General features: G+C 38.1%; 1 protein-coding gene across 2 annotated transcripts in view; it reads right to left on the reverse strand.

Annotated features, from left to right (window-relative positions):
* SLC10A7 (solute carrier family 10 member 7) overlaps positions 1–17488 on the reverse strand; it is a 268772-nt gene that overhangs the window by 48516 nt on the left and 202768 nt on the right. For both annotated transcript variants that reach the window (XM_055384110.2, XM_031010511.3), the window contains exon 7: positions 3260–3343. In XM_055384110.2, coding sequence (XP_055240085.1) covers positions 3260–3343 — 84 coding nt within the window. The remainder of the gene's footprint in view (positions 1–3259; positions 3344–17488) is intronic.

A 17488-nucleotide genomic window follows, 5' to 3' on the forward strand; every position in this document is an offset into this window, starting at 1 on the left:
GGCTTTGGGGCCATGCAAGGAATTGGCAACAGGGAGGCACGAGCAAGTTTTTAAGGAGAGGAATAATATGAATTGATTTGTGTTTTAGGACTATTCTGGAGGCAGTAAAGACATTAGATGGGAATTGGAAGAGACTCACAGCAGAGAGACAGGTTTAGGAGGTGCAATAATTTAGACAAGGGATGATGAAGGTGTGTCATCTTCTCCAGCAGTGTGACTGGGGCTGCAGGGGCCAGGTGTGAAAGATTTCTGAGGCAGAAACGGTAGGATGAAGTGACTGCCTGGATGTAAAGGAGTATGGCTGTAAGAAGAGGGAGGAGGCAAGGCTAATTGGTGGTTTCTAGATGTGGAGACAGGGTGGTGACTGTTAATTCCTAAGACCAGAATACAAAAGGAGGGGCAGGTAGATGCAAGCATATAGGTTTCTCCTCGAAAAGAGTCATCAAAGAACTGTGGTATCTAGAACACTTTAGAAAAAAAAAGCTACCTATACTACCTTTTGACTACCATTATTACTTTATAATTTACTGAATACTTTACTATTTACTACTGAGTACATGAAGAATGAGCCATCTAACAATTCATTATTCCCTCGGGAAAAATGTTTTTAAATTACATACATTATATAACCCTATACATACAAAATTAAGTAACCTACATGCAGATTTTTTGTCTGTATGTTTTAAGCCAAGCATTTATTATTAATAAGGAAATTTCCAAGTTCTACTATGAGAAGAATGCATAAGCCTTAAATTATTAGATGGAATTATTTTCAGAACAAAGAAAATAAGTATGAATTTAAACTAATATAATCCACAGCTTAAACTGTGTGGAGATGAGAAGTACAGGTAGATTCAGTTATGCCTCTATACAACAAAGCATATCCCTTACGGATCATAGAACTCTGGCTCATTCATTCTTTCACTCACTCTTTCAGCACATATTTATTGGGTACCTATGGTCTGGGAACGTAATGATAAACAAAACGAATATGGTTCTAGTACTCAAGAAGCTGACAGTCGAATGGCAGAGACAAATTGTTAACAAGCAAACTAAAAATAAGTATATTTTGTGAGAAAGGTCAAGAAAGAAATCAAACAAGGTGTTGCAATTAAGAATAACCAGGGAAATATATATCAGCTATATGGTTCAAAGAAGCCTTCATTAAAGAGTCAAATGAGAAACAAGTTGAGGTGGGAGGGTAGGCAGAAAGACACTCTAAACAGAAAGAATGAGCAGGAACTGAGAAAACCAGAGAGGCTGGAAGTGGGAAATGTGGCAGAGGTCAGAGAGGTAGGCAGGGATGTAACATTTATTCAGAATCTCTGTTATGTGATCAACACTGTGGGAGAAGTATTTTTTAAGTATCATTTTATATTTAATTAAATGCTATTCTTAAAGTGCTTTTAAATCCCCCATTTTATGCTAAATTTAGTCCCTTTTCTAAGTATAAAATTTAAAAAAATTAGTACATGTGTTGTGGATGCTGTGGAGCACCACCCAGATCCCTCTCTTCAAGAATGAGATACTTATACCCACAGGTGCAGGGAGTGTTAGGTGAGTAAAATATGTCAGTGGAGTTCCTCTTCGGGACTTGCCCTCAGCCTAAGAGAGCAGACTCACCCAAGGTCACAGCCCTCATGGAGGGTAGGAGGGAAGCCAGTATCTAATGACTGGTCAGTGTAAGAGTATAAAGACCAGGTGCTCTTGCCTTAAGGCAGGACAACTCTGAGGGGTCATTCCGGCTCCAGAGTTCCCCATGGGATCTACTGAGACCTTTGCTGGGACTGCATCTCCATCTTACTTTATTCACTCTATTGCTCCCAAGGGTACTCCCTAGTAAACTTCCCACATAAAAACCTCTGTCTTTGAGTCTGTTGCCCAGAGAACCTGACCTAGGACAGCATGTAAATATTACACGTCTATGCACACATTTCTTTTTCTTTCTTGCTTTTTTTTTTTTTTTTTTGAGACAGAGTCTTGCTCTGTTGCCCAGGCTGGAGTGCGGTGGCACAATCTTGACTCACTGCAACCTCCGCCTCCCAGGTTCAAGCGATTCTCCTGCATCAACCTCCTGAGTAGCTGGGACCACAGGCACCCACCACCACACCCAGCTAATTTTTTTGTATTTTTAATAGAAACAGGGTTTCATCACGTTGCCCAGGCTAGTCACGAACTCCTGACCTCAGGTGATCCGCCCATCTCAGCCTTGCAAAGTGCTGGGATTATAGGCGTGAGCCACCGAGCCCAGCCTATGCATACATTTTTTATATTCAATATTTCAAAGACTTGTTTCCTGTTTAGTATTTGCAGGGAATTTGGTAATAATGATTATGATGATAGAAGCTACAGAGCACTTACCTGTGTTAGATTCTACGACAAGAACTTTACAGGCATGCATATTTCAGTTAATCTTTACAACAACCCTTTACAATAGATATTATTGTCATAATATTTAATAAATTATGAACCTAGAGCTAGGGAGATTAAATAACTTGCCCATAGTAACACTGCAAATAAAAGGCAGAAATAAGTCTAGAATCTAGTTGCTCTTAATGTACTGCTTTCCTAAGACTTGTTCACTTTAGTTGTGCATTAAATTCTATACTCCAATACTGTGGCATCCTATGATTTCATAGAAAACAAAAAAAATCCACTTGTTTTAAAATTTGTATGCTTATATGCTTACTACTAACTTGTTATAGGAAGTTAAAATAGAATTCCTATCAGTCCAATTGAATAAGAATGACAAAGTAAACCCTAAATATTCTAAGATGAACTTTAAGAGATAATAGGATTAAATTGTTTATCAATTACATGGTCACAAACATAACTGCTGTTGGAGGAGTCTATAAAGACGCCAACCAAAGACAGATGCCTGTTCCCAACAACGGTCATAAACATGGAGACCTTATCAAAAGTTGCAGAATAAGGTAAAGACTTGCTAGATGTTTTCAAGGTAGCTACACAGCTACAAAGAGGAGATAATAAATTAAACAAAAATCAAGACTCTGTGTAGAAGTCCCTATATATATAGCTACCAGGGGTGCCTATATACAGCTAACTGCAAAGCAGATTAGTATTAATTTAAAAAATAAAAAAGATGAGAACACTGTGATTGATGAAACTTTTGTTTTTAGTCTCATATTTTCATTTGTCTCCTCCCTCTGAATATCCTTTCTCTCAACTGCTCTGACATTATGTAAGATTTCACAATTTGATCCATAAAGAAAAGATCAGATAGAATTGGAGGCCTTACCTGTCCAATGATGAGAGGAACCACAACAGTCACAAAAAGCTGAGAAAAAATAGATGTGAAAGGCACAGAAGAAGATGAACCAAGCTGTAAAACAAGAAAATAAGAGTTAGACTTACTTCAAATCAGTTATCAAGCATTAGTGTTTATAAATAATGCAATAAATAGATTTTCTCAGGTGCACCAAAAATTTGGTAGCTATCTATAAAGAATAAGTGAAGTTACCTCTAATTTTCTAAATTCAACACAAAAAACTGTTAAGTATTTTAAAATATAATTTTTATTGGGAGACTAAGATTGAGAAAAATATTGATTTGCAATCAACCTAAATTGCTTATTATTTTAGTAAAGTCATTCTGTTTTCATACAGTCTATAATCATATGGCATGATATTTCATCAACAATTACAGTTTATGTGATTTTTATTTCACCTGTCTGTAGATATCTAAAATAAATGTCTCATTCCTTTAACAAGATAACATTCTTATTTATGTAAATGAAATAGTTTCTAACTTTCTGACTCCTTCAAAACAAATATAATGAATCTCAGATCCTGTAGAATTTTTTCTTACACAATGTCTAGCAAATGGGAAATCCTGAAACATAACTTATTTTTCAACTTAAAATGTCAATATAGCTCCCCTAAATTTGTATGCTTTAACACTGTTCATAATTCCTATTTTTCTTCTTCCTCATTTTTTGATTCTTTCTTCGCTAACAATTACAATCTCAGTTTCATTAAGATGCTATTCCCTGCAGCACAAGAGTGCTTATCTACACACACAGTAACACACTCACGTTAGCCTCCATCACTAAGAATTGCTAAGTCTTCCTATGAACTTTTTAGTGTTGGCCAAAACCTTCTCCTGCTTTTCAACTTCTCTGGACAAACAATAGATGTTTTTCTCTTTCACAGGTTCATTTTGCAACCAGATCTACCAAACCATCGATAATTGGCCCTTGGAACTTACTTTTTGCCTTTCCCCTGCAGACCAAACCTCAGGTTTCATATCTACCTAAGTTTAGTTACACTTGGAAATATCTTTTGGAAAATAATTTTTGTGAAAGGACATGGAGGTAATGATGATTGAGGGTATAGAATGTCAAACAAAACAGATCAAACATTTAGCTACATGAAGTCAATAGCTCTGAATGAAGTGGTGCGGGAACAGTGTTTTCACTGATTTCTGCATGAATGGTTTACAAAAATCTCCTCTCCACTCTGACACATTGTATAAAATTCTGTCCCCCAGCTCCAGCCCCAATCTGCATACACTCAAAATGCCAAGAATATATATCTGGCCCATCATTGGCCCTGTGTTCATTGAAAACCAGCTTCAACACTGACCACTGGCTGTCTATTTAACCCATAAAAACTGGTGGTCTCTAGCCCTTTTTCTCCACAACCAATATAAACTAAAATGAAGAGAGACAAACAGAAAAAGTGAAACTGGAAAAGAACAAACAGGATTCCTGGTGTGTTACATGTCACATGGCTGTTAGATGTTTCTTTTTATGCAAAACCAAAATATTAAAAGCTAATAATTAAGCTCTATTTTAAAGCAACTGTCTCTGAAGCACAAGGTGCTTAACAAATACATTCTCTCCACAAATATTAACCCTAAGGATATTCCTGGGGCAAGGACTGAAATAAAGAAAAAAATATATTTTACTGAGAAATGAGGCACTGGATGAATAGAAAAATACACTTTAAAGAACAAAGTTTTCAAGTTCAAGAAGGTCTAGCTCAATGCTCTATTCATAAGGTTTACAGAACTTGGAGAGAAGTAGCAAAATTAAGCTATAATCTTCATGTAAAAGGTGACATTTCCTGCCTGAAATCACTCAGTGATCTCACATATCCCTGGCTCCTCTTTCTATCTCAACTTTATTATTAGGTTTTTAAATTTTTTATATGAATAATCATTTCAAAGGTATATTCTGTCTTTAAGCACCCCAAAATAAAGAAAAATCCATTTCAACTTGGGTTTTAAAAAGTATTATATATTTACAATGTCTCCATCCTTCGCATACCAGACCATTGGCATATTCAATGTTTGGAAACCGTGTGTTCTTAGAAGACAGTAGCACAAGGCTATGTGTTGAGGAGGTTGTCCATGATCTCTATGGTCCCTTTTTCCTCTAAAATGCTATGATCTCTGATCCACTTGACTGGAAACACAGGTTACAGCAGCCTTCCTCAGAGGCTCTGTCAGATCAGAGATCAGAGCAAGCTACTCAGGGATGTAATTAACTGGGTACATGAAGACAGACGAGGTATGGCAGGGATGCTGGGGACGAAATCCCCCAGGATGGCTCCCTTAGAAGTGGCTCTGAAAGGAAGGAAACTTCAGTACTGGAGTCTAATTTGGCATAAGTCCTTTCTTTTGAATTGGCCAACAGACCTGTCACTGTGGTCAGTATGAAGATGCAGAGGACCCCTGGGGAAGTTTCTGATGCTATGAAGTATGCCCTGGCATCCAGAAGACAGAACAGCAAGCATCTGGCACAGCGCAGCCCGTGAGGACAGGACTAGAGAAACACAAAACCCAATCACTCTGCATGCAGAGGTGATTTTAACTAAAGCAGAAGAAAATAAGCTGCTTGGGATATTTGGTTCTTCATATTTTAATGAGGAACCTGTTGTGGTTTCTATTGTAAAGATCAGTGTGTTTATGAGAAGCAGCAATAATTTGCAGGTGAAGTTTTCAGGTTCAGAAGGTTGTACCAAGCAAGTGCCCTGGACTTCATTGAGCCACCCTGGCAGATTTAGAAGTAATATGTCTCATACTGCCAACCCATGGTTTAAGATATAGCATGTTAAGCAAACAATCCAGTCCCTGGCTAATTTCTTGCAGAAATATGTAGTACTTTAAAGGAGAAAACTCACCATTAGCTTGGTTTCTTTGTTTTACTATCCTATGCTGAGAAGAAATCATTCATGAAAATTCAGTATGTGGAAATTTAGGATCTTTGCATTCAATCATTCAAGTAGTTACTTAGTGCTTCCTGTGAGCTAGGGGCATGTTCTTGACACTGCGGATACAACTGTAGACAAAACACAAAAACCCCTTGTGTCAAGCTGCTGCTTTTTAAAAGCTGAGGTCGGTGTGCACGCCTGTCCATCGCCAAGTACGCCTGCACTCAGTCCTCTAGAATGTTGTTTTCCCCACTTATAACTGGAAAAGTTTGAGTTTTTTTCCAAGACTCAGTTCAAACATTACTTCTTCAGGAATTCTTTCCAACACCTCCTCCAAAAATGCTGAATTGGCCACCCTCTCTTTTGTGAACCATTGTTCTGTGTATCTGAATTGTACCTCTCGGAATCCTTGGTTGTTCTTGTTTACAAATCTATGCTCCTGAAGGTTGGGACACTATGTCATTCACATTTACAGTCCCATTGCCCAGCAGAGTGACCACTTTCTACATCTAGGGCAGTGGTTCTCAAATGTTAGCACATCAGAAACATCGGGAGGGCTTGTTAAAACACAGACTGATTTTCCCATCCTCACAGTGTCTGATTCAAAAAGCCTGGGGAGAGGGATGGGAGTTGTGGTGAGAATTTGTATTTTTAACAAGGTGCCCAGTGATGCTGCTGCTGCTGACTTGGGGGTTCACACTTTGAGAACCACTAATCTAGTACATAGGGTGTGCTCAATGAATGTGTGTCAATTAGTGACTGACTGTAATACAAAGGCAGAAAAAGCTTGCCAATGCTTTCATCACATTCTTCCAACTTCATTCAGGTAAGCTGCAAAGCTCTACTTAGTTCACAGACCCAAGTAAGGATCATCAGCCAGGTCTCCCAACCAGTTGTCTTCTATAATCTCAATAGTAACATTTATCGTGCACTTTCATGTGACAGACACTGCTTTGTTTCATTTTTTAATAATTTCAACTTTTACTTTAGATTCAGGGGGTACACGTGCAAGTTTGTTACATGGGTATACTGAGTGATGCTGAAGTTTGGGATATGGATTATCCCATCACCAAGATAGTGAGCATAGTACCCAACAGTTAGTTTTTCAACCCTTGCCCCCTTCCTCCCTCCCCACTCTATTAGTCCCCAGTGTCTCTTGTTGCCATCTTTATGTCCCTGAGTACCCAATATCCGAGCTCCCACTTGTAAGTGAGAACATGTAGTATTTTGTTTTCAGTTCCTGTGTTAATTTGCTTAGGATAATGGCTTCTGGCTGTTTCCATGTTGCTGCAAAGGACATGATTTTGTTCTTCTTTTGTGGCTGTGTAGTATTCCATGGGTGTATATGTACCACATTTTCTTTATCTAATCTACTGTTGATGGTCACTTAGGTTGATTCCATGTCTTTGCTATTTTGAATAGTGCAGTGATGAACATGTGAGTGTATTATCTTTTTGATAGAATGATTTATTTTCTTTTGGATATATATGCAGTAATGGGATTGCTGGGTCAAATGGTAGTTCTAAGTTCTTTGAGAAATCTCCAGAACTGCTTTCCACAGACACTGAAGTAATTTACATTCCCACTAATTGTGCATAAGTGTTCTCTTTTCTCTGTAGCCTCTCCAGTATCTGTTGTTTTTTCACTTTCTAATAGTAGTCATTCTGACTGGTGTAAGATGGTGTCTCATTGTGGTTTTGATTTGCATTTCTCTGATGATTACTGATGTTGAGCTTTTTTTCCTATATTTGTTGGCCACTTGTATGTCTTCTTTTGAGAAGCAGACACTGCTTTGAATGCTTACTGCATGTGGAATAATTTAATTCTCACAGCAACCCCTTGATGTTGGTTTTATTATTACCCTCATTTTCACAAGAGGAAACAGTGGCACAGAACAGTTAAACAACCTGGACAAGGTCACCATAGCTAGAAATTGACAGAGACAGAATCTAAACCCACAAGTGTAGCTCCAAAGCCCTCACACTTAACTCTCTACACTCTACTACACATTAGTTATAGGTGGTACAGTGTGAAACAGGGGAAGGGGGCACTAGTGAAAATCAAAGCTGGGCTCCTCTTTTTGTGCCTATGTGAAAGACAGGGGGAGGATGGGGGGAGGGGGATGAGGGGAAGGGGAAGGGGCAAACCACAGAACACAGCAAATGATTGGAGTGACTGGTTTCTTGACTCTCCCAAGGATGGTACATAACTAGTGCCAGGGTAGATGCATTAGGGAGAAGTTAGTTCAATACACACAATGAATGCCTTAGGACATCAGGGCTTAATTCTCTAACTGGGCAGAGAGAGACTGAGTGGAAGCAAGATTGACTGTTATCAACCCATTCAATCTAGAAACTATTTCATCTGGAAAGAATCTGGGGGTCCACTTGGTAAAATAATATGGGGCAAACTAACCAGGCTTAGAAAGACAAATAGGTAGCAGTTCTTGATGAAGAGATGTTGACTGTCTGTAGAATCACAGTTATCAACCTACAGTTAGAAAACAGATGGTGCATTTTAAATCACTCCTGTAAGTGAGCTGACCTGTAAATTGTCATTAATGCACCAGTTCTTCACTTGCTCTGCTGTGTAATCGGCCTTTTATCTCCTATCAGGGAAATCCATTAGCCACAGGCGTCTCCACTATTTGTGTCTCTTCCCAGCTATTAAAACATTATTGTATTAAATAATTCACCCTTGATGATTGGTCTTCACTTTCATTAGCACCACATTCAGGGAAAATAAGAATAGATATTTACAGTTGATACTGTAGAATTATGAATGTTAACTCTCTTTTGCTAGGAAATCAGAAAGTAGCAGCTTCAGACATAGAGCAGGATTTGTTGTCTTCCTGCTCTATTTCCACCTCTCCACATCACCCACAGGGCCCAGCCCTGGGGAAAGGGAAAGGGAAGAAGGCTTGCTTACTATTGTGCCCACACACAGACACACTCCTAATACCCATATCTCCTTCCTGTCACAAAGATAAACATTTAAACAGAAGAAGGAAGAGTCTCCCTAGGCCCCAATCCCCTCCCTATACACGATATAGTTCAGCTTTTGTTTCATTCCTACTGCTCCTTCTCTCACAGGGGTACATGCAAACTAAACTTACATAAAATTGTCAAGTAAATGTATACCAGGTGACAGACTCAAATGTTAAAAAGACTATGATTTTTATCAAAATTAGGAATATGGTTATTAAACAGCCATACTGATTCAGTTGCATGCATCAAGCTAAAATTGGGTTATTGTGTGGAAAGTATATGTTTAGGAGGGGAAAGTATCTTTTTAATATTTATATGCACAGTCTTTTTCCCTCGCTGAGAAATAAAGAACAAAAGAGGCTTAGTAGATTTTATCAATATAAAAACATTATATAAAACATGGCTTCACTTTTCTTTTTGTTTATGTGCTAGCTACTGTTCTTAGTTTTATTGAGGTATAATTGACAAAAATTGTATCTATTCAAAGTGTACAACATGATGTTTTGATATACATATATATTGCAAAATGATTACTACGATAAAGCTATTTAACATATCCATCACCTCACATAGTTACCTTTTTGTGCATGATCTTAATACTTAAGATCTAATCACTTAGCAAATTTTAAATATGCAATACTTTATTATTAACTATAGTAACGATGCTGTAAATTAGGTGTCCAGAACTTACTGGCTTATAACTGCAAGTCTGCATCCTTTGGTCAACATCTCCCCATTTCTCCAACTCCCTGGCCCCTGGTAACCTCCCTTCTACTCTGTTTCTATGAGTTTGACTCTTTTAGATTCCACATATAAGTGAGATTATGCAGTAATTTTCTTTCTGTGTCTGGTTTATTTCACCTAGCATAACGTCCTCCAGTTCATCCATGTTATATGCTAATTTAAAATGTAAGATGAAAAGGTTACTTTCTAATAACTTTGATGGAAACTTAATGTGTGCAATCACAGGTTCAGGTTACCCAAACCCACACAGTCTGTTTAGTGAAATGTGCCAAAATGAACCGTAAATTGGCTATTCTAACCTAGAGGAAAGAGGAAAGCTATGAAGAATTGAGCTTCCAGACCATGAAGGGCTGAAGGCAGAGATACTCAGAGGCCTCTAGGACCAAACTTTGCTCCCTAATTTTTGACCAAAGGATTTGGTCTTGTCAATCCTGAGTGTGGTTTGGGAACCAAAGGACCTGCTATTGCTAAATATTCTCCTAAGTAGAACACATGATTAAGTTCCTTCAGCTTGGTTACCAATAGGCAAGGGAGTAGCAAGGAACCAGTGTCTTTCCAACTCTGGATTGACCCTACCCGCTTAAGGAGCACCCCCAGTAGCTGGCGCTGAAGAAGGAACCAAAGGGCAAGGGAAAAGCCTGGCTAGGACAAGACTGCCCCAACTCATCCCATGTCTCCAGCTCACTTCAGTGAAGCCTGAGAAGTCCCACACCAGCAGTGCAACTGGCCTTCTTGGGACAGTAGTCCTTAATGGGGGAAGAAGTTTATCAATGTCACCTCTTTCACCTCTAGAGCATTTGAAAACTGCTTACCAGGTGCTTCCCTTCCCTTAGTCAGAAGCTACTCTTAGCTTCAAGGGGAGATTTGTCTTCATTTGCTTTAGAACAAGGTAGAGAAACTGACTCAATGTGAAGCAACTGAGACAATCAGATGGCTAGTCTTTTTTCAAGTGGTTTAGGTTTATCATCTTATGCATCTTATGCATACGGTTCCATTAATTATGCAACCATAAATGGAAACAAATTATAAAAAATAATTATTGTACATGACACTAATGGCTGTATACATTGTTTCAGTTCATAGTGATGGGATCAAAAGTTGAATAATTTTCTATCATAGACAGGAAATTACTATGGAAACTAATGACTGTAGCCTTGAAAGCTGCCCCTTGATCTCTTTCGCTGACCTAGACCTCTCTCTTCTATGAACTCCTATTAAGCTCAGTTCGAATCACAGTTTAGCAGTCAATTTCTTCTCTAAATTTCTTCCATATTCTTGATTCTTGTTTGCCCAAATACGTTTTAAGTTTCTTCAAGGCAATTATTATGCCCGCTTCTTTTTCCTCTTACCTATGTTACTTAGGATATAATGTTCAAGAAAAAGTAATTGTGTGCTGATAATATGTTTTAAAACAAACTGTGTCTCTCAAGAGGCATGCTTAGGAAGCATAACCTGGAAGGGGCATTCAAGGGGAGGCAGACCCAGGCTGAAAGCGTCTTGTGTTCTCTACCAGTTGCGCAGTCTCAGTCGAGTGACAAAATCTCTCTGAACCTAGCTTTTCTCATATAAAGTGAAGATAATACCTCCAAAGCTAGTCATGCCTGTTACGTGGGATTATGCATCAAGTAACCATAATAGCTACTCAATAAAAATTATCCTACCCCAGAAAAACAAGGTTTCTTATACAAAGATGTGAGAATTCAAACCTATTGAATTTAAGAACTGCTGAAATGGAAACTAATTGGAGAGACAGTCAGATCAAGGGAACATATAGTTAGCCTAGAAACAGAGACTGGTATGTATATATTCTGTGTACATATGTGTTTGTGTATACACATGCATATGTGTATATCAGTCCAATGATCACAGTGCCTTATAAACCTACTTGCTGAGGGGCCAGCTCTCTAAGAAACCAAGTCATATAAAACCAGCTGATAGAATAGAAGAGCTAGCAGTGCCATTTACTCAAGGGGTGCTTACATGATTCCGAGTGGGTGAGCATGTAGGCCAATGTTTGTCAAATACCCCAAGGTAATGATGTGACCATCCCCACATATGAAGATGGTGCCATCTATGAACTCTGAGGATGACTTTCAGCAGTGGTCAAAGCTTGCACTCCACATGTTTCAAGAGGTCTTGATGCTCAATTGACCTTTATGGCTGGAGAGAGGAGAAGTGTGGCTTTGGTCTGTCATTCTAATGGTAAAAACTCAAAGTGTTACTGACCTTTCTCTGCCAATTATGCACCTATTTAAATAAATTGATGGTCTGCAGAATTTGGGGGCTTGAACCCATGACAACACCATCCAATATATGGTTTCCTTAGACTGCAATTACACAGAATTAGACTGATTTGTTTCTATGGTGTGAACAGCTATCTTTGACCTACTTTGTCTTTCAGAGGGAGTAGGAAAGAAGCCTAGATACACAGGTAGCTTCCTTTCATTCCTCTTCTTAGAGTAAGCAAGATGTAGTTGGGGAGAAAGTATGAGTTAACTACTACGGAGACTGGTAGTCATATGGAGACTGCACAACTTGTAGAGAACAGGGGTCCAGAGAAGGAAAGATTTCAAAATGCTTGATCAATTGTCCTAGTACTGTTGACTAGGGTTTAAAACCCAACCACCTGACTTCACAGCCAAAGTGCTTAACTCAGCCCTATCGCCTCTTCATCTTAATTACCATCCTATACTACTTTTCAAGTTTTAGAATCTCTCTCCTTCAATCTTCTCTATTATACGCTGCTGATAAAGACCATAATAATGGCTGCTAAACATAGTATTAGTGATAACCACATCAAAGGAAAGGAAAGATATGCAAGTTCTTAAGTGATGTTAGACACAGCAGAGAATCAGAACCATGCAAATGAAAACAAAAAACTGAAGTAAGAAAGAGATCCATTGAGAAACATTGGAAGTTTCTATCTACCTTTTCATTTTCCTCAAATTAAAAATTTTCTTTCAGTAGAAAATTTATTGCAAAAAATCTACTTCTATTTAATGAAGATGTTAGTAATCTCCTTTGAAATATAACTGTGAAATTATAATTTCTAAGTTGAATTTTAATTATTTGTGCATGTATCCTCTTTTCTCTATTAAACCATAAGATCTTTAATGAAAGGATCAATGTCAGATTAATCTTTGTAGTACTCACAATACACAATAGGTTTCAATAAAAGGATGATTATTTTGCTTAAGATTATTAAAAAACTATAATTTATTTTTCATAGCAAATAAAAGGTAAGATGTTATGAGTCAGGTTGAGTTCCTAACCTCCTAACCAATCATTTATCATTTGAATCATTCTAATCATTCATTACTCATCTACCTTTCTATTGCCCTCCTTCCAATAAATATTTATTGAATACTTGGCATTGAAGATAAGGTAATGAATAAGACATGCACAATTTCAATTCCTGGCCTGTTAGATGTTAAAATCTAGTGGACACTTGCCACTTGTACCACTGTTTCATAAGGAAGATTAATATGAAATTCCAAGTAACGAACTTATAAGTACAGTTTTTAAAGCTGGACAAGGCGTTAATTTATCCTCACAGACAGGAACTCCATGGACTGAGGAAGATACACTGAGAAAATAAAGAAGAACAAGAATTTCTGCCCTTGCCTAAATGAGAGATATCAAGATAATTGAGGTAATGTATTTGAAAGCACTCTCGGTCCATGATAATCTGAATGTTTCTGTGCCCCTAAAATTTGTATATTGAAATCCAAACCCCCTGGGTGCTGGTATTGGGAGACAGGACTTTGGGAGGTGATTAGGTCCTGAGGTTGGAGACCTTATGAATGAATTAGTGCTCTTATAAAAGAGGCCCTAGAGAGCTGCCTTGCCCTTTCCACCTTGTGAGGACACAGCAAAAAGCAGCCATCTATGACCCAGAAAGCAGGCCTTTACCAGACACTGAATCTGCCTTCATCTTGGACTTCCCAGCTTCCAGAACTGTCAGAAATAAATTTCTTTTGTTTATAAGCCACCCAGTTTGTGGTATTTTTTTTACAGTAGCCTGGATGAACTAAGACAGGATCTTAGTAGTAAAAGGTGATACTTCAGGGAAAGTTTCACTGCTGGCCATGCTAAACATTGGACTCAATTACACACAAGATTATGTATGGTTATAGAATCCTAAAGTTTTAAGTCTTCGGACTCAGCCCATGATTAAGAGCTGAAGTAGTTGGCCAGCTGCTGCATTTCAGATGAGTGCTTTTGTAGAATCTTGATATCCTCCAGGGATTCTATTTTTCTCTATTAAGTGTCAAATGTAACATTTGCTTGGCTCTTTACAGTTTACAATATGCTTCCACAAAAATTAACTAATTTCATCTTATCATAATCTTCATTTTACAGAGGTAAAAACTGAGGCTGAGAAGGGTTAAAGAAAACCTACTTTTACATAACTGGTACTGGCTGCCAATTAAACCAGGATTTTATACCTTTTCATCATACTGTGCTACCTCTCTACAAATAGAGTGTGAGGGAAAGTGCACTCAGTTCCTTCAAAGTGGCTTCATAATAAAGAATATGTCTCTGAAGTTAGAGCATATAACAAGAAAACAGCAGTTTTAAAAATAACTCCAACCCAACTTTTTGGACAGATGCATCCATTCATTTGTCTAACCATGCATTCACTTTCATTCAAAACATTCAAAAACATTCAAAAAATGTTTTTGAGTGGCTTCAACTGCCAGGCACTATTTTGGATATTGGGATTATGACGGTGACTAAAACAGATAAAGTCCCTGCTCTCTTATGATGCTTACATTCTAGTTGGAGAACATAGATAAACAAATTAACAAATGATTAAGATGTCATGAGATAATAAACGCTAACAGGAATATATGATGGTTAATTTTAATGTGTCAACTTGACTGAACTATGGGATGTCCAGATAGTTGGTAAAACATTGTTTTTGGGTGTATCTGTTTGGGTATGTCTGGAAGATATTAGCATTTAAATTAGTACACTGAGTAAAGAAGATCCACCCTCACCAATGGGGGCAAGTGTCATCCAATCCACTGAGGGCCTGTATTGAACAAAAAGGCAGAAGTAGGGTGAATTTACTCCTGTCTTGAGCTGGGATATCCATCTTCTCCTTGAACACTGGGACTATGGGTTCTTGGGTCTTTTGGCTCCAGGACCTATACCAGCCACCACCCCCAACCCCCAGTTCTTAGGCCTTCAAACTCAGACTGGAGCTAAGAGTTATACTATTGGCTTCTCTGATTCTCAGTCCTTTGGCCTTGGACTGAATTACATCACTGCCTTTGCCATTTTCCCAGCTTCCAGATAGCAGATAGTAGGACTTCTAGGCTCCATAATTGCATGAGTCAATTCCCACAATAAATCTCTCTCTCTAGGAGGCTACTAAGCACTAGAGCTCACTCCCTTTCTCCTGCTCAAGGACATGTGTCCACAAGCTCTCCCTTATTTTTTCTGTATCAGTTTTTCTCTCCATAACTGGGTTAATCCTATTGACACAAATATGCCACTAATTTTCCCAATTTAAACAAAATCTTCTCTTCATATTTTATTACTTTGTTAGTACCCCATTTTCTGTACCCTTTACAGAAACATTTCCCTAAGAGAGTTATCAATTATCCCTGTCTTTAAGTCTTCTTCCATTCTTTCCTCAACCCATCCAATCAGGCTTTGAACTACACAACTTTGATGAAATAGCTCTTGTTAAGGTCCTCAATGACCTCTGTCTTCTTAAAACCAATGGTCAATTCTGAAACTTCATTCTATTTGAACTATTAGCAGCAACTGAAGTAGTTGATCACTCTCCCCTTTTTGAAACATATTCTCTGCTAAACTTCTAGGACACCAAAATTTCTCAGTGTTCCTCCTAAGCCAACTGGTCATTCCTTGGCCTACTTTGTGAATCTCTTACTATTGCAGTGTCCTAGCACTTGATCCTCTGATATCTTTCATTCTTTATTATCGCTTTCTTCCGGTCTAATTTAAAACCCATCCAGATGCTGACATCTCCCAAATATATATCTCTAGTTAAGATCTCTTTCCTGAATTCCAGACTCATATAGTCCATTGCTTACCTGATGTCTCTACTTAGATGTCTGAAAGTCAGTGGAATCCAAGTATCTCCCATGCTGAATTATCCTTATGAGTTCCTTCAACCTGCTCAACCCTAAAATCTTCCCTATCTTAGTAAATGGCAACTCTACACTTCCAGTTGCTCAGGCCTGGAGTCATCTTTGACTCTTCTCTTTCCCAAAAAACCTTCATTCAATCTCTTAGTTCTACTTTCCAGTTCTACTTACAACTACCTCCTGTCAGATTTACTCAACCACTCTGGTCCAAGCTAACAGGATCACTTGCCATAATATCATTAGCTTTCTAACTGGTCTTCCTGCCTCCACTATGGTCCCCTTACAATCTGTTCTCAATCCAGCATCCAGAATCATTCTTTAAAAAAGTACAGCAGAACATGCATTCCTTTTATCAAAACCCATTTAATGGTTTCCTGTCTCTCTCAAATTAAAATTCCAAGTCCTTACAAAGGACTTTAAGGTCCTAAATCATTTGTCCCCTGCTCTGTCTCTGACATCATCTTAATTTACTCTCTCCCTTGTTCACTGCATTCCAGTCACACTGGCCACCTTGGTGTTTCTTAAGGACACTGGGTATACTCTCAGGACCTATGCACTTAGTGTTCCTTCCACCTGGAACATTCTAGCCCCAGAAGGCTCACTTTCTTATCTCTTCCAGATCTTTGCTCCAATATCATTTTCTCAGTGAATCTGAACTTAACCATCCTATTTAAAATAGCAACTCTCTCTCCCATCCTAATCTAGTACTTCCTATTCCTCTACATTATTTATTTTTGTCTTCAGCACTTATCACCCATCTCACACACTATATTTCTACTTCTCTGTTGGTTCTTTCCACTAGTATTCTCAAAATGCTGTTTTGAGAGCAAAGACACATCTGTTTTACTTATTGTTATATTCCCACACCTGGGATGGTATCTGGCATGTAGAAATAACTCAGTATATATTATTGAATGAGTAATGAATAAGTTTAAATAACTTTTTTGAGGAATTCTGCTACAAAAAGGGGGCACAGAAGTGGAGTGCAGGTAGGATAAGGTGAGGTTTAATTTTAAGATGTGTAATATTACAGAATGCTTATATGCTAATAGAAATAATCCAGTAGAGAGAGAAAATGTGAAAATATAGGAGAAAAAGGAATATCTGTATGAATCATATCATTAAGTAGGACATAATAAATGACAAAACTCAAAAAACTTCCTTTAGAGAGGAGAAAAGACAGTTTATCTATAGAAACAGGAGAAAAGGCGAAGAACATGGCTACAGATGCAGGTGGGTTGGACCACGTAAAATTTCTCTGATTGCTTATTTCCTCATCAGCCAATTTCCTTTTGGCAATACTTGATGTGAAAAAAGAGGCACTGGAGATTTGAGAGGCAAGGAGAAGGTGTGAAATGATCCTCTACAGAGTGGAAGAGTGAATTAATTAAAGGAAAGTAGTAGAATTGCCAGGCTTACTTACATTTAGTTGTCATGAATTTCAAATGAGACCAGTCAG

This window comes from Gorilla gorilla, chromosome 3 (genome assembly GCF_029281585.2).
Source record: "Gorilla gorilla gorilla isolate KB3781 chromosome 3, NHGRI_mGorGor1-v2.1_pri, whole genome shotgun sequence".
In the NCBI taxonomy this organism is placed as follows: domain Eukaryota; kingdom Metazoa; phylum Chordata; class Mammalia; order Primates; family Hominidae; genus Gorilla; species Gorilla gorilla.